Genomic DNA, 24,632 nt, shown 5'->3' with positions numbered 1-24,632 from the left:
CCCTCCAAACATATTTCCAATTTAAAAGGGTCATATTAATCTGCATAATAAGTTTCATATATTTAGACTTATATGATTGCTTTGTATCCTAAAATGGTAGTTGTGTTTGGTTAATAAGTGTGTTTAACTGTATTGGAGCCACATTTTTCTGTCTGGAATTACAGAATCTTAAACAGCCTCGTTTCCATTTTGTGATCTGTGTAACACATTTCTAGTAATGACAAAGTAGAAAACCATTCTTATTCTTCATTGCTAGTCTCCAAAGTTTTCTTTTACCTTCCCCCAATAGTTTGTATAGTACACAATCCTTGTAGGGTATTCAGTTTATATATGTCAGATTCTCTAGGGCCATGGCTTTTGCCAGATGAAGCACTTTTGATTTTGAAGCTGATGAAACACAGTGCGATTATTGATCTGTGCATGACATAGCCTGTCTCTCTCCTGGCAGAGTGTAGCAACATTTATCCAGGAATTTGTGAAATGTCACTCGGATCATGTTCGCAAGGTAAACTGTGCAAAATCCAGGATCTGAGCTGAGAATCCATGTGGAATTAGACGTGACTGTCTTATTTCTACATCTGATCTTCTAGATGAACCAAGTGATATTTGTTAACAGAATGTCTCGGTCCTATATTACACTTTGTTAGGAAATATTATTATTACGTAGAGCACTGGGTACTAGAATATCATACTTCTTAAATCAGATTCACTTCTATTTCCAGATTTACTTCTAATCTTACTGTAGAAAATATTAAGAAGAAAATACAGCCTAAATAGAAACCACTTTTCTGTTTATAATAAAGTCTTATATTTCAGTAATATTTTATTCTTTGTATCAATATACATTCAAGCAGGTATTCTCATTAAAATGTGTCCGGAAGTGACAAATTATTAACATTTTTCTCACTATTAAATTCTAATATTTAACTTTAACATTTCATGGTTTAGTTTTAAATGGCGAGGATGTTTGTTTATACATGAATAGATGTGTTTATATTTGTTACAGTTCATATTAGTTTAATCTAAAATACTGTAATAATGAATATTCAGTGTTGAATTAAATATGACACCTATATGACACCTTTATAACAATTGTACATGTGTACCATGAGATTATGAAAATTTATGTATATATGTATATATAGTACATATATTTGTGAATATATAGAGATATACATATGTGTACATAGATGCAAGTAAACTATACCATGAAGGTATACTGGAAATGGAGAGAGAGAGAGCAGTCATTTATCATTATCATTCTTTAGTAAAGATTTTACAGGAGGGGGCACTTGGACTGAACCCCTTAAAATTTGGTATGAGTTTGACAGATGTATGCATTCAATAAAGCCATTAGAACAAAGGAAAGTTTGAAAAGACATTAACCTGAGAGAGCAGTTTGTAAAGCATAGTGAGTAATTGGGTACAGGTGTTGTTCTCAACTCTGGCTGTATATCATCCTTACCTAGGAAGCTTTAAAAGCTACCTATATTCAGGCCCCATAGTAAGCCCATTTCAATCCAAGTATAGTCTGAGAATGGGCCATGGACCATGATACTTTTAAAATGCTGTCAGGTGATTTTAATGTATGGTGAAGACCTGACACTAATGTTTGAGAAAGCAGAGATTGAATGCAAGCAACTAGATAAGGTTGTTTAAAAATCAAGGCAAAAATTCTATAAAAGTATATTCTATTACACAGTAGTAAATAATAAAAGTACAAAGTGTTTTATTAAATGAAAGATATTTTAATATAGTATATAACTATACAAATGGGAAGATTAAAAAAGAGCTAGGGGATATTTAAGATGCTTTTCAGGTCTCTAATTAAAGTGAGCACAAATTGATGATAAAAAATTAGATTTGTGATAGTGTAATGTAATAAATATTGCTGCAATAAATACAAAGGAAGATGGATAAAATGTACTAAATACCTTTGTAAATGCATCCCAGAATTTGTAAAAGAGACAGAAAAAGTACAGAAAGAGAAGAAAAGAACAAAGTGAAAAGAGAAAAGAAAAAGAAAGCAAAGAAAAATAATATAAGTCCCCAGAGGCTAAGTCAATGACAACTTACTGTGGTAGCTGATGCTAAGTTGGCACCAGAATGGAGATATATAGTAAATAATAGGATAATGATCCTCAGGAGTTCCTTAGAAGCTGAGATCTGAGATTTGAAGTTTAGAGCTAGCTCAGGCAGACAAGTTTGAGACAGTTACATTTGTAAAATTTATTAATGTCAGATGTGGAGTTGTGGTTGAAGTGGTAGAAGCCCTGAGCTCAAGCCCCAGTACCAACATTTAAAAATTAAAAATAAAGTAAAACCCTCAAAAACTGAAGGTAAATAGAAATGAGAGTTCTAAAATCTAAGCTTTGGACTTTCCAACATTTGGATGTTGGAAAGATGAGAAAAGTCTGGAAAGAGAGAATATAGCTAAATAAAAGAAAAACCAAGAGAATGAATGGTTTACCTAAAGACAGACAATGAAAACATTGAAGAAGGAAGTGGCGCTGTAGCTCAAGTGGTAGAGCGCTTGCCTTGAGCTGAAGAGCTGAGGGACAGCGCCCAGGCCCAGAGTTCAAGCCCCATGACCAACCAAAAAAAAAAAAACCATTGAAGAAGGATATGGTAACTGTCAAATGCTGCTGATAACAATGAATTCATGAAAGAAACTTAGGAATAGGAAGAAAATGAGAGAAATTGGAGGAAATTACATATGCATATATTCTATAGTTTTCTCAAAGAGCCTTACTAAAACAAAAGATTGTATAAGTCTAAGTGCTCTCCTACTTACACTGAATATTGAAAATATTTTAAAATGTTTACATAATACAGCTACAAAATATCTTTCCACAAATTTTCAAAGAATTGAAAACATACTAATAGTACTAACATAAATGAAGTTAAAAATTGATTTGAAAATTAACAGTTTCTGCTGGACTCTAGTGGCTAATGCCTGTAATCCTAGTTCCTCAAGAGAGAGAGACCTGGAGGATTGAGGTTCAAAGTGAGCCAGGCAGAAAAGTCTGAATGACTCTATTTTTGAATAGTCAGCAAAAGGATAGGCTGGAGGCATGGCTCAAATCTAAGAAGTTAACAAAATAATGAAGATGAGAAATTAATTCAAGTTGAAATCCAATGAGTAGTATATATTAAATCTTACAGCATGAAAGTATGGTAGTAATCAGATAGAATTTACATAATTAAATACTTAGTAAAAAAGCCAGGAGAGGGTGCTCATTTGTCATCCCAGCACTGAGGAAGCAGGATGATCATGAGTTTGAGGCCAGCCTGGGCAGCATAACAAGACCCTGTTATCAACCAGATTCTTCTTCAGTTCTTAACTCTTCTCCCCTGGATTGCTTTTACTTTGAGTCTGGCTCTCACTACTGGGGAGGAGAAGCCCAGTAGATGAGAGAGAGTCTGATATAGAAAGAGAGGTTTATATAGATAACAACAACAGAGCATACCTACCAATATCATAATTTAATTTTTTTTTCAGGTAATGGGTAGGTTTATTCATCATTCTAGCTGGCACCAGGCCATGTTGGCCCTCCACGTGGCTGGGGAAGGCCTGGGAAAGACCTGGAAAAGAGCTGGGAAAGGGAGAGAGCTGGGAAAGAGAGCTGGGAAAGAGAGCCCGATATCATGTTTATCTTAAAGCATGTCCTTTACACTAAAGAAGCAAAAAAATGCTAGCCAGAAAAACAGGCATAGGAAAGTATATATTTTGTTGGCAAAATTAAAGACATAAATTCAAGGTACTATAATTTTCCTATATAAGTATTTCTAATTCTGGTACAGAAATTGAAAGATAATTTTTAAAAATTATATGAGCATTATATCTATGCTCTTAATATAATTACATTAATATAATTCTGTTAATAACAATAGATACAGAATATAAAAAATAACAAAATGTGTTTAGGGAAAAGTAGAAGAAAAGTGTTGTATATGATTGAAATTGATTTGCTGTCTGATTAAAGTATAACTACCAGAAACTTTATGTAAGCATCAGTGTAACCACAAGAAGATACACAAAATGAGAAAAGAATCAAAATATGTCACTACAGAAAAGAGAAGAAATAAAGAAGACAGTAACAAAAGAAAAGAGGGATCAAAGAGCTACAGAACATATATTGACAGAATGGCAGTATAGGTTTTCACTATCTATGGGGAGTTTAAATGTAAGTGGATTAACCTTGCTAACAAAAAGCATAAGATGGCTAAATGGATTAAAACAATCCACTATTTGCTGCCTACAAGAGATTTATGGTAGATTTAAGGAAGCACAAGTGAGAAGTTAAAAAATGGAAAATGAGAGTCCATGCAAATGGTAAGCCATGGAGAGAAGAGGTGACTATATCAGTATAGTCTGTTGAACTAAAGTCTGTTTTTTAAAGAAAAAACATTCATCTGAAAGAAGGATGAATTTACCAAGAAGATAAAACATTAAATCTAAGCACAACCTTAAGAGCTCTTTAATAAATGAGGCAAATTTTGACAGAATTGAAGGAAGATATTGTAAGGTCGGCTCCTGGATGGCGAGCAGGGAGCAGACTCCACCCTCCTAGCAGCAAAGTCTCCACCCAGTACCTGTGTTACTCATGCCACCAAGGGACAGCTGCTGCTCGCTGCCTTCTCTGGGAGGGGACCAAATTCCACCCTTTTACCCCTATTGTCAATGCCCCTTGTCAGCAGGAAGTTGCCAGAGAGAATCTGTGCCCTATTTCATGATTATTAAAAGGCTGGAATGTAAGGTCCACTCCTGGATGGCGAGCAGACTCCACCCTCCTTGCAGCAAAGTCTCCACCCAGTACCTGAGTTACCTAGGTAACTGGGACACCTGGAAGAGGTCACATCTGCATCCGCTGAGGTCACATCTGAATTTGCTGTGGCCACACCTTTCTCTGCCCATACCCTAGATAAGGCCTAGCCCAGGCCCCGTCGCCCTCTCTCTGCTCTTTTCTAGCTCTTCTCTTTTCTAGTTATTTTCTCTCTTTTCTAGCTCTCTCTTAGCTCTTTTCCCCAGCTCTCTCTCTTTCTTTCTCTTTCCCAGCTCTCTCTTTCCCAGGCCTTTCCCCACTGTGTGGAGGACCAAGATGGCCTGGTGCCAGCCTGAACGATGAATAAACCTACTCCTTACCTGACTACCACGTGCATAGTGCTGTTCTTACTCGGCTACCTCTTTTTAAAAACCTAACATAAATATAACAACACAAAGCTCCACTTTTAATGGTGGATAGAACAACTAGACAAGATTAACAAGGAACTAGGGGATCTAAACAACTAATTGGACCTAACAGACATTTGCAAAATACTACCTCCAGCAACAATACATATTCTTCTCAACTACGTCTAAAACAATTTCCATGATAGTTTATAGATTAGGTCACAAGGCAAATGTTTCATTCAAGATTAAAATCAAGTGAAATATCTCTCCTGACTGTAATGGGAAAATTATAAATATTAAAGTTAAATTGGAGAATTCCCAAATATATGGAAACCAAACCAAAACCTCTTGAACAACCTGTGTACCAAAGAAGTCACAAAGGAAATTAGAAAACATTAAGATGAATAAAAATGAGACTACAACATACCTAAACTAATGGGCTGCCACAAACTTTTTTTAATCATTAGTGGGGCTTGAACTCAGAATCTGGGTGTTCTCCTTTAAGTTTTTTGCTCAATGCTTGCCACTTGAGCCACACCTCCATGTTCAGCTTTTTGATAGTTAAAGGAGATAAATGTCCCACAGACTTTCCTGCCTGGGCTGGTTTCTAACCTCAGCATCCTGAGTAGCTAGGATTACAGGTGCCTGACAACACAAAAGCAGTCTTAAGAGGGAAGTTTCTGGGGCTGGGAAGGTGGCTCAGTGGTAGAGCGCTTGCCTTGCATACATGAGGCCCTGGGTTCCATTCCTCAGCACCACATAAGTAAAAAGAAAAAAACTGGAAGTGGTGCTGTGGCTCAAGTGTAGAGTGCTAGCCTTGAGCTGAAGAGCTGAGGGACAGCACCCAGCCAGAGTTCAGGCCCCATGACCAGACCCCCCCCCCCCCAGAAAAAGAGAGAAGTTTCTATATTGTACTGAATATTTAAACTCATTAATAAGGTAGATCTTTTTTTAAATTATGTTGCTGTCTTAAAGTAATTGTACAAAGGAGTTGCCAGTTAAAACAGTTTATGAATATAGTGCAACTAGATCTGTCACCCCTTCTGACATTCTCACCCATCCCTCCCAACCTGCCCATTCCCACACTTTTTTTTTTAAATAAGTTTTTTTTTTATTGTGAAAATACCATATAGAGGGGTTATAATTACATGAGCAAGGTAATGAATACATTTCTTATCAAGCATTTTTGCTTCCTTCTTTGTTATTCCCCTACCATCTCTGCCCTCCCATCTCCAGGACTACACCCCTCCATCTAAATTGTAAAGTTTGTTTTTTGACATAGTCTCTTACATCTCATTGTTGCGATGGATTCACCTGTATCCCTATTTAAATAATTTGCTTTACAAAAGAGGAGGCAACAATGCTTGTTAAGGAATGTACTCATTACCTTGCTCATGTGATTGTAACCCCTCTGTATGGTATTTTCACAATAAAAAACTTACTTTAAAAAAAAACAAACTTTGTTTTTTCCTTCCCCTCCCCAAATTATACCATCATCAAATACAGTGAAAACAGGGGTTATGCTGTGGGGGAGGGACATACAAAGCAACAAAGAAATCACCTTGTAAATACGTTAGAAACAATGGATTTTGTAGGGTGTACATTGAATTCTTGACTGCATTCTCTGCCCTTCTCCTCTGCATTCTTCTGCCACTCCCACCATAACCCTACCCCACCCTTTCAAGTACCTTGATTTTCATATTTAAAAAAGTAGATCTCTTGTTAAATGTTTTTATGAGAAGTTTTTAAAGTAGAAATATTTTGATACAATTAAACCTGTTCATGACAAAAAGTGCCTTAGCAAAAGAGGAATAGTAGAGAATTTCTGTGTTTTATCAAAAGGTGTCAACCAGAAACCTGAAACAGCTATCATACTTGATGGATGTTACAAGTATTCCTTTAAAAATCAGAAACAAAGCCTTTAGAGTTCCTGTCAATGTCTTCAACTTTACACTCCAGGGTCTTACCAGCATATTAAAAAAGAAAGTGACAGTTAAAAGTAGTAAAAATGGAAAACAAAACAATTGTCAGTTCTAGACATTATGCTTCTGTAAACTAAATCTCAATGCGTTATTACTTTAACAGTAAATTTAGCAAGATCACTAGATATAAATTCAATATAAGTTGAGAGAATTGGATTCATATTCAACAACAGTCAACAAAATAGACAATTTAAAACAAGAAATTTTGAATGAGAAAAAAAATACGTGGTATTGGTTATGGAATACATACCAATTTCAGGAATTCTAAAATGCAAAACTTACTATATATATTTTAAAATATATATAGTATATAAACATATATGGAAAAATAAGCATCAAAGACATTGAATAAAGTGGAGTCAGGAGACAGGATAATAACTTTTACGTGTACTTATAATTGTCTTCACTGAGTAGTTGATACATACGAATTCATTGTATTTTTCTTTATTATATTATTACACTTAGTGTTGTATTTGAAGTGTTTTATATCACTTCATTTAAAAATGAAGAAGGAAACACTGATATATTTACAAAAAGAATGCTAGAGATGAAACAAATATTTGCAACAAGAAAATCAGTTTGGTGGAGTATCTGCTCTGTGGGCTAAAGAAGAGTGAGAAGACAGGAGGAAGTACACAGAGAAGCTAAAGGAAAAATAGGAGGTGCTGCAATACAGAAACAAGAGAGGAGTTTCTAAAGTGAAAGATTTGGTCATCAGTATTAGATGCTATGGGTGAACTACAAATAGAAAGGTGCATTGTTGTTAGATTTTTACTTAAAAGGCCATATTCTTCATAGCAAATATTAGACTGGAGTCAACCCAAAACAATAAAGTAGGGGAAAAGAGCTCAAAACAAAAAGATAAGCTGAAGAAAATGGACTGAGGAAGGGTAGAAATAACTAGGACAGAAAACTGTAATGTCTTTAATGTTTCTTTTTGCTTCACACCTCATCATCCCAGATTAGCTCTCTCAGTGCAGACCTGGACATGTGTACCAACCACGTCATCCTGATAGCTCAGACCCCATAGAAAAAGGGGTATTTTCCTTTTCCATCTTTCAGTCTTCCTCTCATTTCTATAGTAGTTACATATATTTTACAGTCTTTTCATTATATGAATGTTTTCACCTACATTAACAAATCGGAGTCATGTTAAGATTCATGGTCAGGACACATTTCACACACTGCAGCACATTTAGCATTACTTTGTTTCTCCTACTTCATTGGAAATGCGAAGTGTGTCCACAAATTCCAAATATGTGTCTGAATGTAATATACTCTTTTAATTATTTTATTTTTAAATTTTATTGTCAAGGTGATATACCAGAAGGGTTACAGTTACATACATAAGGTAATGAATACATTTCTTGTCAAACTTGTTACCTCCCCCTCCATTTTTCTCCCTTTTTCTCTCCCCTTCTCACTCCCTGACCCCCTTGTACAGACCATTTCCAACATATTTTCTTGTGAGTATTGCTGTTGCATTGGTTTCCCCTTTGCCTTTGTCTCACCATTTTGTTGTTCCCCTTCCCTTCCCTAATTCTGATAAATGTATATATGATACCCAGGGTACCAAAATCAAATACAGTGACAATGGGATAAACCGTAGGAAAAAATACAAAAGAAACAAGACATCACAAAGTACATTAACAAAACAACCACTGATTTCTAGGAGAAGCCATACAATTAATAAAAGCAAAAATAACTCTCAGCCCATCCTGTTCTTAAAGACCAATATGAATCATACTTTATATAGCATATAAGTGATTACTCAGATTAAACTTTACTACTGAAAAATATAGGCAAGATGATTTTATGTAGAAAATGAAAGATTATAGAAGAAATTTCTATGTAAATTCTTTCCATGATAAAAAAAATAGCTCTCCAGTGAAATCACTGAAAAATTCTATGACTAATACAGTGAAACTCCCAGCTTCATAAGTTGTTTTTTTAATTGTTTCCTCTTGTAAAAGAAACTTCTACTCTGTGCTATGAGTGACATTTCTTTGATAATTTTTACTGAAAAAAATTGCATTTCAAACAGTATAGTAGCTTTTTATTTGGTAAAATCCAAAATACTTTAAATCTTACTTCTTTCGATATCCATTTTCCCCCTCTTGAATCTCAAGGAAACTTAAAATTACTAGTATATGTCTGAGACAAGCAGAAATGGTCAGATAAGCTGTTAGGTGAAATGAACCCCAAGATAAGGATTCAAATGTTTTTTCTTTCTTCTGATTGTTTCTAACATATTTAAAAGATGATTTCTTCGTTGCTTTGTATGTCCCTCCCCCATGGTATAACCCCTGCTTTCACTGTATTTGATGTTGGTATAATTTGTGGAGGAGAAGGGAAAAAATTGTTTAAATAGGGATACAGGTGGACCCATTGCAACAAGACGTTATGTACAAAGATGTACAAGACGTTATGTCAAAAAACGAACTTTACAACTTCGGGGGGACGGGAAGAAGGAGGGGTGGGAAGGGAAACAAAGGAGGAAGCAACAATGCTTGATAAGAAATGTACTCATTACTTTGCCCATGTAATTGTAACCCCTCTGTATGGTATTTTCACAATAAAAAAATACTATTAGGTTGTTTCTCAAGATTTTTAGTATGACATAGTTATAAATGATCAACATCACATGTATACTTAGTGTTGCTGCTGTTAAATTTGTAATGGGTTGTAAGGTTTTTGAAATTCACAGCCTGACTATCTTTGAAGTATTTATTTACGGGGTTTAGATGTAGTACAAATAAGGAAAGACATAGTTAACCATTAGCTTACCATAGAAATGTTAAAATTTCTTAAGAATTCAGATTCCCTTCATATTTAGGGTATAATTAAGGAATATGCAGCTTCTGACTAATTTGAATATATAAAGTTGGAAGTACAAATTATGATCTTTAGTCTCTGGGCTTATAAATGAAATGTTGACAATTTCCAATTTAAATCAGTGTGACAATTCATTAGTCTACTGAAGTGATCTAATAAACAATGCTCATGTAAATACTTATCAGAGTTTTATTGAAAATACTTTGTCTTATAAAATATCAATTTCAGAAATATATCATAATCTATTATAAATTTTTAGAAGAAAAATATTGAGGAACACTGACACTTTTCCTTTCAAATCTGTATAAAAATTAAATATTAGAAGAAATTTGTGATTGTTTAGACTCACTTTTAATAACAATAGTATAGATGGTATTCATATATATGGCTAATCTAGGCAACCCATTTTGGGTAATATGTTACTCATAAGAGGTATATTACCAGCTGGGCGCTGGTGGCTCATGCCTGTAATCCTACCTACTCAGGAGGCTGAGATCTGAGGATCATGGTTCAAAGCCATCCCGGACAGGAAAGTCTGTGAGACTTTTATCTCCAATTAACCGCCAGAAAACTGAAGTGGTGCCGTGGCTCAAGCGGTAGAGCACTCTCCTTGAGCTGAAGAGCTGAGGGACAGCACCCAACCCCAGAGTTCAAGCCTCACAACCGACCCTCTCCCCCCAGAAAAGTATATTACATTAAGAAGTTGTTATTATAGTGATACTCTTAAAGGACAGAAAATTGAAGTGATGTGCTTTAACTTTAATCTAGTTAAAATATTGGTTTAGTTATTAAAATTATTTTGAAATGTACAATATAGCTAATATCACATAGGTTAAAATTTTACTGTAAGTGCATATCATACCAAAATAATAGTTTTTCAATATTTTGACTATTTTAATATTAGCAAAATGTTTAACTATTTGACATTTGAAATAGTAGTGTTGGTTTTCATTTTGAGGAATCATGGAAACATATTTATAAAATAATGACTTAATTAGACATTAGCTAGAACTTGGCATTACATAATGTAAAAGTATTGAGTTAGTTTTACCTCTTGAAAATGTTATTGAAAATAGTATAGCTCCTATCCATATGCAGACATTTCTCTGATAGAATCTAATTTGAACACATCAGGACAGATTGGCATTTTTAGTACCATAAAAAAACTGCTTTGTTAATTGCAAACCATATTTAGTATGACCTTAGAACAAAGTAACACCTTAAGTGTCATGCTTTGTCTTTAATGTGTGCACTGGAGTAGGTTCATCTATGCTAGACAACTGCACTTCATGAAAAGAGTTTTTTCTTGATAGGCAATTAGCAGTAATTAGGAAAATTCACTTCAATAAGATGTCAACATGAGATTGTTTAAAAAAGTTGACTGTCAGTGACTTAAAAAGAAAGTTCTCTGACACATAGGTAAGGCAAGTGAAACATGAAATGTTAATTTAACTTTTCTGCTTATTATTCATGCACAACATTATTTTGTCATTCAGACACTACATTGACAGAGTGTAAGAGTGTTAAAGTAGTGCTGCTAGAATAAAAAGAAGATTAATCTACCATTGCCCAATTAGCCAAAGGTACTTAATGGTCTCTAAAGGCTACTGAAGTCTAACTACTAGCAAAGCATTGGTGAAAAGTCCTCTATATTACCTTCATTTGCTTGACATTTTGTGAAACATACTGTAGGCTTTTAATAACTGCATTTGTCAGAAAAATAGTTTATAGTGGTGATGTAGTAACTGAGGTGTTTTTCAAAAGACGTTTTGTTACACAGATAATCACATCTGCCTAAGAACTTTTTGTGTTGATTTTCAGTTCCTCATTTTTTTCTTTTGATGATCCTAAGTATCACAAGAAAGAAAAACTTAAGTTTTTAAATTTGAGATTCTTATTTCTTAATTTGAGTTATTTATCTAACTGCTGAACTACTTGTATGAGAAATATCTGTGTTTGTAGAAATTAATGCAATTTTGATAACTTGTATAATTATTTGATTATACTTTTAGTCATATATATATATATATAGAAACAATGATTTTTATTTCTTTCAGTTTTAGTTCTATAAAAGTATAATCCAAATAAAAAATACTAACTATTTATTGGAGGGAGAAACATCATTAAAATTAGAGAGAGTGCTTGCTATAAAACTCACACAGATATTGTTAAATCTGAATTTTCTCTCTAGTCTCCTACTTCTGTTCTGGTAACAAAATTGTTTTTATAATTAGTAAAGACCTCAATAAGATTGTAAAATTACTGCCTACAGAATTACTGATGCAAAAGTATCAGCCATAATAACCAGATTGTGATAATATAAACGAATTTATGTATTCAACACAAATAGTGTTCTATGTCAGTCTGAAGCAGAATTTGAGATAAGAAGTTTCCAATTAGTAATTGAAAACAGACCACTGCTATTCAGTAATTGCTTTTCCCTACTTTTTCTAGCCCTTTGGCTTTTGAAAGAAAAAATTGGAGAACCCATTGTAGTTATAGATTATGCCTCATGTTTTATTCTTGTTACCATTTGACCTTTTCAGCACGCAACCTCTAACCTTTGCACCAACGTGATCTGTAAAGAGTTCCAATCATTTCATCCAAGGGCTTCCTGAAAATTTTGTCATAACATTCAGTCTCACATTTGGCTCAGTTCTCTAGAATTTCTTTGCGTCCATTTTTCAGATCCTACCCTCTAAATTAATACTATTTGCTGAATTTTTAAATGGTTCATTACTACCTAATGGTTTTAGTTGATGGTAATGTGTGTGTGTGTGTGTGTGTGTGTGTGTGTGTGTGTGTGACAAATTAAATGCACCTTTGAGTTATACAGGTTGTTTACTTTCCAGAAAAAAGGTGGTAAGAGTTGCCTCTTTTTAGAAGTAAGGAATTACACTCCCATTTTATTCCTTTCTCTTGGAGCACTGCTTTTAAAACATTTGAATATTCAAAAGCATTTTCTTTACATGCTACAGCTAATATGTTCCTTGAGTAAGGTGTATATTAAATACTTAAGCAGATACTAAAGTCAGAAAAAAAGAAATGTATTGTTTTGATAATGATTAGAAAAATGATTCTTTTAGGTTTAATTTTGAAGTTGTTACCTTTCTTTATTTGGCCTGTAGAATGTTTTCATGGATCACTTTTGTTTTCCTAGTAATTTACTCTTGGCCATTCAAAGGGAATCCTAATGAAGAAGCTATATGTTTTATCTTCTCCTGACTGCCCTCAGTTTACTCATTGGTATTCAATACCTCAGTTTCTCTCTGGAAAGCAGGTGGTTTTAGGTCTAGACAAGGGCATTTGATGTTTTCCTTACCATCTAGAAAAACGTATCAGGTATAGGGGATAGGGAATACATAGAGGTAAACTGCCTCTAGTTTACCAGAGAGGAATGGAAGCAGGAACAATTTCCTTTCTTCCTGTCTTACTGCTTCATGATACTACTGTAGCTTGGATATAAAATGGCCTCCTCAGGCTCATGTGTCAAAGGGTCAGTTCCCAGCTGATGGAACTATTTTGGAAGTGGATAGAAACTTTAGCAGGTGAGTTCTAGCTAAGGGAAGTAAATAAAGGGTGGGAGACCTTTGAAAGTTATACCTGGTCTTTGATCCCATTCTCTCTTTACTTCTGGTCACCATGATGTGATGTATACTTTGCCTGGTACGAGGGACTAAAACCTCTGAAGCAAAGAGCAAAATAAACCCTTCCTCTATTTCAGTTTTTATGATTTTTTTTTGCCCCAGTCATACAGTGTGATTGATATTCCTTACTACCTTTATTGTTAAATAATTCTAGATTTTAGATTGATAAGTTGTTTAAAGGCAAGGATTATAATATTTTCCTTTTTAAAAAAATATTGTGAAGGTGATGTACAAAGGAGTTACAGTTACATGTTAGTTAATGAGTACATTTCTTTAACATTTTAATTATTAAAATGGGCTGGTGCCTTATGCTTGTATTTCTACTCAGGAGTCTGATATCTAAGGATTAAAGTTTGAAGCCAGTAAGGGTAGGAAAATCTCCAATTAAGCCCCCCAAATCCATTTGAGCCACAGCTCAAATGATAGTGACAGCCTTGAGCAAAAAAGCTAAGGAACAGCACTGGACCCTGGTCAAGCCCCAGGACTTAAATAAATAAATAAATAAATATTCCTCCCATAGAACTAGTTCAGTACCCTATCATATTCTATATGTTTAAAAAAAAAAAAAGATTAAGCGATAGATATTGGGTCAGGTTCTGAGTCTAGATACTTTCTACCCAAATCTTCCAGGAAATACCATTAGAACCCCATATTAAGGTGTTTTGTAAATGAATTCCTGTAAAAGGAACAGGGAGATATATTTACCATGTTCATGAGATTTTAGAGTTACTATTAAGAATGGAAATAGGAAACATCTGCCAGGAGTTTTTATATTTGGTAAATTTAAACCACAAATGTAGATCTGGTAAAATTAACTTGCATTTCTAGCTTAGAAAATGGAACATTTTTAAAGAAAAAATTAATACGAAACTTGAATAAGAAAAAATAGGTGAACTAGAGGGACACATATAAACTACACATTGCAGGATTCAATATACTTGTGTGAGGGCAAGGTAGCACTAAAGAAACAATAGGCTAAAGAAAGGGGCTGATGCTTTTTAAAACATCATGACTCCTGTGTCTTGTATTTCCTTTGTATAATAAATTACCAGAAACCTGGCAATTGAGAAGTAACATGCCCTTTCATTCCTTCTGTGACAGATAATCAGTTCTGCTGCTCAGAGAATCACATGCTATAATCAGTTTGTCAGTAGGACTTCATGCCTTCATATAGTTTAAACTTCTCTTCCAAGTTCATTTGCTTCTTGGAAAAATTTAATTCCTATATTGTAGAACTAAATCCCTTTCTTTGTTGCAAGTTGCTAGCTAGGGACAGTTCTCAAATTTCAGATTTCCATGTAGTCCATTCACAATATGTTAACTACTTTATCAAAGTCAGCAGGAGACTTTCCCCCCCTCTCAGCCCTTCTTTGAAGGGGCTTACCTGATTAGACCAATCAGGGAAATCTTAAAGTGACTTGATTAGGGATCCTAATTACATTCATAGAATCCCTTTTTATATAATGGTAGGTAATCATTGTGTTAGCCCATATTAGAATCCAACCACATTTAAGGGGAGATAGTATACCAGGACCTGGGCCATTGGTGGTCACCTGAGAATTGTGTTTACCTCATGACTTATTATTGAGAATAAATTCTTCAGCGTAAGTGTGTTTCTTTCTCCTTAGATTTGCTTGAATGATTCTTTCCTTTCTAAGGACATGAACTTCTTAATGTTGTATTTAAAATTTAAAGACTTGATACATGAAAGACATATATATAGATGAGGTGCCATGTGATATTTCAATACATGTAGTATTTGTCTGCATAAACAGTTACCATTTTGTTATTGAGGACACATTCAAAATCCTGTCTTCTTTTTGACATATTCAACACATATTTTTATTTATAGTCTCCTTACTGTGCACACAAGAGTGTCCTACTCTTATCCAAGTACAAGTTACTGATCTCTTCCTACCCATCCTTGCAGCCTTTGGTAACACCAGTCTACTCTCACCTTCTGTGAGATCAACTTTTATAGATACCACGTGTAAATAACATCATATGGTACTTTCTTTGTATTTCATAAATCTAAAAATTTTGTATAGTGTTCTAGCATATAACTTTTGGTTAGAAATAATTGACTAAAAAGAAATCTGAACAAATCCAGTATTTACTTTCATTGAAGTCGTTTTAAATTGAAATAGACTTCTAGAAGTCTATGGAAGGACTACAGTGTTGGAAAATAGGAAAAAGGAGAACATACCATACAGAATACATATTATACAGAATACTTTCACATCAAATAGAAAATTAATGTTCTTTAACTGATTGGAATGAAAAAGTAATTATGCCTAAATACAAACTAAAGTTTCTGTTATGAGAGTGATTATAGGAATGGTAGCTCTATATATACTAAACAAAATGAATTAATTAATTCTGTGTTGACATGTCTTAGACTGCAGGATAGCATTTACTACAAAATAACAATATCATCAATAATACTGAAAACTTAAAATCTACCAAGAGCAATCACAGATATTCTTAAAATTCTGTCTTCCAGACTGTCTTCCAGACTTCACATGCCTGCTTAAGGATCAGCTAGTAAGCAATAGATCTAGAGAACTATAGTCCAGAAATTATGATCCTCCGATCTGTGTTTTACTACTTCTGTTTTAAATATGACATAGATCATTAAGTCTTTTATTTGAGTTGGAATGCTAATAGTAGACAAAAGGGAACTATGTTACTGATTGAAAAGAAAACTAATAACTAATCATTTTAAGTATAATCTTACTGATAGATTTTATAGCAAATTAACATTTTTTGTGGTCATCCACAAAAGTAGTCTTAGCAGATAAAAATTACCTATTCTTCTTTCTCACTGATAGCATTTCTCAAGTAAGAAATGAGTTTTTAAATTAAGAGAAGTTAGTACCATTCATGCCACAAATAATGAATTTTGAAATTTGTAAGTCTTATATGTAAATCATTATTTTTAGATATTATGGTGAACACATAGGGAAACTAAAGCATAACCATTTCTTCAAAATTTATTACATTTTTGCTGAAGATTAGGAGAAATAAAGAACAAAGATGGCTTTGTGAAGAAGAAAATATAATTTCCTTTTAAGAGTGAGAGATATTTCAGCAAGAGGAGACATGATAGAATCACTACTTTATAGAAGGCAGGCAGTTTTGACTTCTTATGCTGTCAGATTGGGAAACCAATTGAAGCTAAATCTTAGAAAGCTCTATTATTCCCAAACATCTGAGATTTGTTCTCTTGGGTAATAGATGATTTTTGTTTAAGACAATGTTAGAAACTGAAGGAAAGTTTGAGGGAAGAGGAGGTTCTTGTAATAGTTTAAGTGAGCTGAGACTTTATTATGACCATGGCAGAAAGAAATGAATATATATTGCATGATTTATGGAACCTGACAATTGATTGGATTTAGAGAATTAACAAATAGGGAGGAGAATGTTTTAAGCTTGAATTACACCAGCAACATTTTCATATTTAAGGAAGCTGCATTTTCTTTTAAATATTAATTATTTCATACCTTTTGGACAATAATATTGTTTCAGTATCCCAATAATATTGAGATCATTTTCTATAAGTTGTGTTTATGTGTATAGTCTTAGTTCCTAAGAAATATCCTATATTATATATTACTGTATACTTGAGCTACATCTTTTGCTATTTCTAATTTAAACTCATTACAAAAAGATTTTTCCCTCTGAGGACTTTCAGTATCATTTTGTCTAATCGTTCCTTATGCTGCTCTCTCATATTACACGCTCCTTTAGAATGATAAAATGATAGTATAGTTAGGTATCCTCTCAAGGTGCTTGGAGTTGTTATACTAGTACAATTTGGTGACATTATGCTGAAACTAAATTGATGAACAGGAGATGGTTTATTAATAATCCTTCAAAAAAGCATTCCTTGTGTGCTGTTTAGCAAAATATTTAGGTTATTAAAAATTCAAGTGGTAGGAGTTTAATACATTTCTACCTCAGTATTACAATCACAGCTTGTGAACTATCAATCAAGTACATAAAACTGAGTGAGTTTGTTTGCCATGCTATTTATTTGAACTAAATCCCTAACAAGCCTCGTCTGCTAATTGGACTTAACATTTATGTTGCTAAATGAGAAGCATTTTGGCTGCTCTGTAATGTAGTAAGTCCTACCCAGTGGAATAAACAAGTAACATCTGTTACCCTGTCCTGCTCCAGCTTGGCTTTTACCAAGTAAAGTACATCAGCCCTGAAGTCAAAGTTATCAAATATGTGAATCTTTGGCTCACTATCTATATGTGAAGACAAAGAAATAGTGCATCATGAATAAAGACTAGCCAAGCAAAAGACATGGGATACAGCTGGTTCTTTTTGTTTTAACTTAACAAACTTTATGAACTTAAGCAAAACCTAGTAGAGGTTAGAATTTTTGTAAAGTTTTTACTTCACTTTTTTATTGCTATTGTTACATGAATCAGGTAGTAAGTAATGAGTACAATTCTTTTTTTTTTTTTTTTGTCGGTCATGGGACTTGAACTCTGGTCCTGAGCACTGTCCTTCAGCTCTTCAGCTCAAAGCTAGCGCTCTACCACTTGAGCTACAGCGCCACTGTACAATTCTTTTTGAACCATGTATCTCCTTCCATCACTCTCTCCCAGGCCTTCCCTCTTGTTCCCACCCATAAGATATCTAGTTCGTTTTCCACATAATGTCTAGTGAGTATCGGTGTTGTATTTGTTCATCCCTGTTTTACCTTTAATATGCCCTCCCATATCCTATCCAAGCAAAATGAAAAGAAAACAAAATTAGCAAAGGCTCAAATAGCCATGTACATATATGATCATATACTATGAAATGAACTCCAAGAAAAAGAAACGAGAGATTCTTTAGTTGTAAAGGATTTTTATGCTATTTCTTTTTTAAAATTTTATTTTACTGGAAAGATGCTGTACCAAGGGGTTACAGTTACATGAGTAAGGAAATGAGTACATTTCTTCTCAAGCATTGTTACCCCCTTCTTTGTTGTTCTCCCACTATCCCTTCCCTCCTCCACCTCCCTCATGTTGTAAAGTTCATTTCCAACATAGTGTCTTGTATCATTGTTGCAATGGGTCATTCTGTGTCTTTGTTTCAGCGTTTTGTTATTCTGCTTCCCTTCCCCAAATTAGATCAGTGTATATACAAGGTGCAGGGTACCAAAATCACATACCATGACAACAGGGGCTATACCATAGGGGGAAGAATGTACAAAGGAAACAAAAAAAAATCACATAATACATTAAAAACAACAACAAAGTAAAACCTCTTGTGTCCATATTTTGGGGTTCATTTTGCTTAGTATCACCTTATATAGTCATATATACATAGCTTTTGAGCCTTTCTGTTCATCTGATAAAATGATCCTAGACATATACTAATTATTGCAAATGAGGGAAACCTTAGGACCTGTATTTCTCTGGATCTGGCTTACTTCACTTAATATGATTTTTTTCCAAGTCTTTTCATGATACTATTTCTATACTGAATTTTGTTTAGCATATCCCTGCCTTTAGAATTATATGCTGACAGTTGTTAAATTAATAGTGATTACATTTAATTTACATTTAATGTCATTACACATAATATTTTTATTTCTTTTTTTTCAAGAAACTAAATGTGGATTTGTGTGGGCTTCGAAAAGAAAAAGAAGATTTATTGAAGAAATTGGAATCCTCGTCTGAAGTCACAAGTTTGGGAGAAGTTTCCCGAGTAGCCGCTCCACAGATACATGTTACATCACTGGCTTCTTCAAAAAGCATGGATTTGGAACTGAAGCAATTGCAATGTAAATTAAAGGTGATGATAAAGTGTATCAAGCATGAAAAGATATGTTAAGTTGCTGTGTCTTTAAAGACATTTTATATGAACTCTAGTTTATTCTAACAAAGGTATAATATAATATACATAATCCAAAAATATAAATACTACATTTGACTTCATAATTCAGTTTTAGCTTAATACATTCCTGTTACTCACAGTGATGTTCTCTGGTTGGAAGAAATTATCCAACACAATGAAATCCTAACATAGGAGCAAATGGGATCTGGCTGTTGTCTTCTCCCTATCCTTATGTTTTTATCCACATGAACAGAGCACTTCCAAACATACTGAATCAACACAAATAGAATAATTTTCTACACACTACTTGTTTAGTTTGTTTTTGTATTGTAGTCAGAAAAGGAGAAGGGAAGTGGGAAAGGGAAAAGCAGCAGATATCAAAGATGGATAGGTTTGATTTTAGCAAGTTGAACCTGTGAGTGAGAATAAAAGTAGTGTTTTCATTTTTGTTATTGTTTATAAAGAATTATATCTAATGAAATAGACAGCTGAAATAGACAAAGTCTCGTAAGAAACAGGATCCATGCATTTCAGATGAGCAAGTTTGTTTTCATGCTGCTGCTTAAAACAATCTCATTTTTTTCACATTTAATAATTTTCTTCAGTTGAAGGTTGCTTTGTGGAAGCTATCAATAGGACTACAGTCATAATGAGAGTCATTAGAAAGGAAAATGTGATTGTAAATGCAGAGTGTGATCTAAATGACATAATGTAATAATTATGAGAGTTAAAGGGTTTTAGAATATTGAATTGTCATATAGATATAGACAGCTAATATTACAAAAATTATGATTACAAATGGGTAAAATTTAAAATAGGTGATTATGTCATTCTTGAAAACATTTGGCTTTATTATTAATAGTTTAAAAAATGTCATTAACTGAGATACTTATTGTTTTATTCTCTTCTTTCTTTATTTTGAGACAAGGTCTCACTTTGTAGCTCAGGTTACTTAGAACTTACTGTGAAGCTCGCCCTAGCCTCTTGAACCAATAATCTTTTTGCTCCACCCTCCCAAATGCTGGAATAATACAATGAAAAATAGGGATTTATGCATACTAGGCAAACATTCTAGCACTAAGCAACATCCCTACCATGAGATGCTTGTTTGTTTCTTGTTTGTTAGTGCCTGTACTAAGGCTCAACTACAGTCCTCATGTACCCCCTTTACTTACCCTTTACTTACTACTTGAGCTATGCCTTCAATCCAACATTTTGCTGATTAAGATGGAGTCTCCGCAGACTTTTCTACCTGGACCGGCTTCTAACCAGGATTCTCTAGGTGTCAGCTTCCTGTGTAACTAAGATTATAGGCTAGTACCACTGGTAATCAGCTTTGGTTTTTGAGATGACATCTCATAGTTAGCCTAGCACAATGATGAATAATTATAATTCTAACAAAAGGAACAATCCAGAGGGAATTTAAGATTAATGTTTTTTTCCATTTCCTGGAGTTCAATAAACATGAATGATTAAGAAAAATATTCTGTTACTTGAAAAATTCACTAAGATTGTAGAATCTTTGATAATGCTAGAATAGGACATATAAAGCATTGTGAAATTTTATATTATGTTGAACATATACAATCAAAATTTGTAATATTCAAAAGTAGTCATATTGAGTTGGGTGCTAGTGGTTCATGCCTGTAATCCTAGCAACTCAGGAGGCTGAGATCTGAGGATTATAGTTCAAAGCCAGCCCAAGCAGGAAAGTCTTTGAGACTCTAATCTCCAATTAAACAACAAAAAGTTGAAAGTAGAATAGTAACTTAAGAGTACTAAGCTTGAGCACAGAATCCCAGAGATGGTGCTCAGACCCTTGAGTTCAACTCCTAGAATTAGCACCAAAAGAAACAAAAATCATGTTGAGGTAGTTCTTAAAGAAATTAATATTAGATTTCATGGAAAATTAAAAATCTTGCAATTTTAAATTTGCATGACTATACCAGTTAGACACTTAAAGGTGACCTTGTATGATTAATTATTTCATCTCTTAATATTCATAAATTCAGCACAATTAAATATTATGCTAAAGAAATTCACAATACTCCTTATAGTATAGAAAGATTAGTGAAATAATTTCTTTAACTATATTGAGTTATGTTTTATTCTATGTATGTTAGTTTAATGCTTGTTAAAGCTAACAAATGCATTAATGTATGCAAACAGTATCTTTATTGTCTTTTATTGCAAAGGTGATGTACAGAGTGGTTACAGTTACGTAGGTGAGGTAATGAGTACATTTCTTTCTGAATATTGTCACCTCTTCCCTCATTTTCTCCCAGTTTTTTACTTCAGACTCCCTTCCCCCACAATTTGTGTAATTCCTTTTCAGCTTAGAGTTTAATGAGTACCTCTGCTATATTTGTTCATGTTTTATCCCACCATTTCTGTGCTCCCCCTTACCCTCCCTACAATAGATAAATTTACATACAATGCAAAAAGTACAGAAATAAAAAAACAGCAGCAAAAAGGGTGGGAGGGGTAAAATAACAAAAAAACCCTTTGGTTCTATTTCTCAGAGTTCATTTCAATAAACATCATTTATATGATCATAGACACATAGCTATTGAGTCTTTGTGATCCTCTCCTAAGAATATCCTCCTTCGGTCTCACTGTGAATGTTTAGAGTCCTGTTCAATTTATCATGTCCAAGGTTAATTTTTTTCTTTTACCATACATTGTGTTTATTAATAGATTTATAGGTACATTCTAATTACTATAAATGAGGAAAACCATGCAACCTATGTTTCTTGGGATCTGTCTTACTTTGCTTAATGTAAATTTTTCCAAGTCTTTCCATATTCTTATGAATAGGGCAATATCATTCTTTTCTGATTAAAGCATAGAATTCTATTGTGCATATATACCACATTTTCTTTATCTATTGATTCACTGAGGGACATCTAGACTGATTCCATATCTTGTCTATGAGACACTGCTGCAATGAACATGGTAGTGCTGGTAGCTTGAGTGTGGTCTGGTTTGTGGTCAATTGGAAAAATGCCAGTCTTCTAAGAAACCTCCATACTGTTTTCCAGAATGATTGAACAAATTTACATTCCCACTAACAGTGTTCCCCTTTGGCTACATCCTCGCCAGCGTCTGTTACTACTTGATAATTGCCATTCTAACTAGGTCTCAATGTTTTGATTTGCATTTCTTTTATGGCCAGAGATCAAACAATAACTTACAGATTATATATACATATATATAAATATATATATGCATAACTTTAACTGGAACTTGAATCAAAGTTGAAAGTCAGGTATTTAACATTATAGTTACCTCTGGCTTCTATGTGGTGCAGACAATAAATACCACAAAGTGCTTTTTCCAAATATAGTAATTACGTATAAATACTTAATTAGTGCTGTTAATAGGTTCAAATGATGAAGTGCTTAGTATTCATATAATTCTCTATCACTCATCTGTTGTTTGCTATAAACTATCCTAAAATATCATAACTTAAAGCAATAACAGCAATTTATTATTTATATTATTATTTCTTTTGCTATTTTCTTCTGAGTTCTCTCAGATGTCTGCATTCTTCTAAACCAAGAGAATCTTTACCTGACTGTAAGGTCCAAAATGGCTCTCATTCACATGGCTGCTAATTGTCTGCTAGTACTATTCCTCATGACATTTCTTTCAGTCGTTTTCACTGCAAGGTGATCTCAGCAAAGCATTCCATGAATGCAAAAGGTAAATCACAATGCTTTAAGGTCCAGGATTTGAAACTTACATGATGTCTTTTTTGCCACATTTTTTTCAGTGAAAGTAAATCCCAGACCAGACTAGATTCAGAGAGGGTGAGAAAGGGAATTTGCCGCTTGATGGAAGGAGCAGCAAATTATTTGATATCATAGGCAGTTAATTGTAGTTTATTTGTAAATCTAGCATTCATTGTAGGATGAATCTTACTGGGCCATTAAGATTTTTAATTACTCATATACTTACATTTTGTTAAAACCATTCAGATTTCCGAAAAGTATATTTGGAGTATGTACTATGCAACTGTAATTTGATACAATTCCACTATAAAAATTTTTGTATTGGCTACATTATTTCTGAGTATATAAAATAGAAAATGTTCATTTTTTTTGCCGTAATTATATTTCTTTTTCTTAAAATAGCATTTCTTTTGTTTTATATCAAGATTAAAAGGTATTTTGAAATTTATATGTTTTTAATCTAGAATGCAACTAATGAACTCACTAAACAGTCATCAAATACGAAGTCTCTGAAATTTGAACTCCTAGCAAAAGAAGAACACATAAAGGAAATGCATGAAAAGTATGTTTTTCATATTTCTCTCCATTGTATTTGGTGCCACCTAGTGGTAGTTAAATCTGGCAGTCAAATCGATTAAGCATTGCACCCCAAGAAACAATGCCAATCACTTATAATGAGATTTTACTGAGTTCATGTTCAATCCTACATAAAATGGAATTTTAAACAATACTACACGTAAATATGATTACTGTGTCACTGTTGTGACAATCAGGTTACTATTTTTAATTAAGGTAAGAATATTTAAAGTTAGATTTCTCTTATTAATCATTTGACTTGAGTAAGTATAAATTAATAGCTTCAAGACTGAATAGAAAAACTTTAAAATGTGTCAATTATGTGACCAACATTGATATTTCCACTGAGTTTAATGAGTTAAGGTTATAAAACTAATATGGAAAAGGGAATATTTTGTTCATATTTAAAATAGTAAGAAATTCTTTTGTATTTATCATTTAAAGAAGGAAGTCTAAATTTCTTATAAAATTATAACATGTTTATATAGAATTTCAGGCACCATTATATGAGTTTCATATATTTACCTATATATCACATTATAGGTAAAAACCACCTAGACAAACTATGAGATAAAACTATTGATTAATACTTTTAACTGAGACTATATTAAGGTTTGGACAAACTATTAGACAAAAAGATTGGTTAATGTTTTTTCTGAGAATATATTAAAATTTATTTCTCAAGAGATGAACTTGCTTTTTGTTTAACAGTGGGTGCTCCAGAGAAACACTTAAAATTGTGGCTCTTCTACCTAATAGTTATGTGCCTTGCTTTAAGTTATTAGGTTTTAGGAGCAATAGATGAATTAATATGTATAAAGCATTTACAAGAGTGACTAGCATA

The 24,632-nt window shown here is 33.4% G+C and overlaps 1 protein-coding gene across 5 annotated transcripts in view; it reads left to right on the top strand.

Moving 5' to 3' along the window:
• Cntln (centlein) overlaps nucleotides 1-24,632 on the top strand; it is a 199,069-nt gene that overhangs the window by 149,558 nt on the left and 24,879 nt on the right. For all 5 annotated transcript variants that reach the window (XM_042692951.1, XM_042692950.1, XM_042692948.1 and 2 more), the window contains 2 exons: nucleotides 19,248-19,436; nucleotides 23,677-23,774. In XM_042692951.1, the coding sequence (XP_042548885.1) occupies nucleotides 19,248-19,436; nucleotides 23,677-23,774 (287 nt within the window). The remainder of the gene's footprint in view (nucleotides 1-19,247; nucleotides 19,437-23,676; nucleotides 23,775-24,632) is intronic.

The sequence above is a fragment of the Dipodomys spectabilis genome, unplaced genomic scaffold (genome assembly GCF_019054845.1).
Source record: "Dipodomys spectabilis isolate Male_0828 unplaced genomic scaffold, ASM1905484v1 ptg000158l, whole genome shotgun sequence".
In the NCBI taxonomy this organism is placed as follows: domain Eukaryota; kingdom Metazoa; phylum Chordata; class Mammalia; order Rodentia; family Heteromyidae; genus Dipodomys; species Dipodomys spectabilis.
This window is presented reverse-complemented; position numbering and strand designations above follow the sequence as displayed.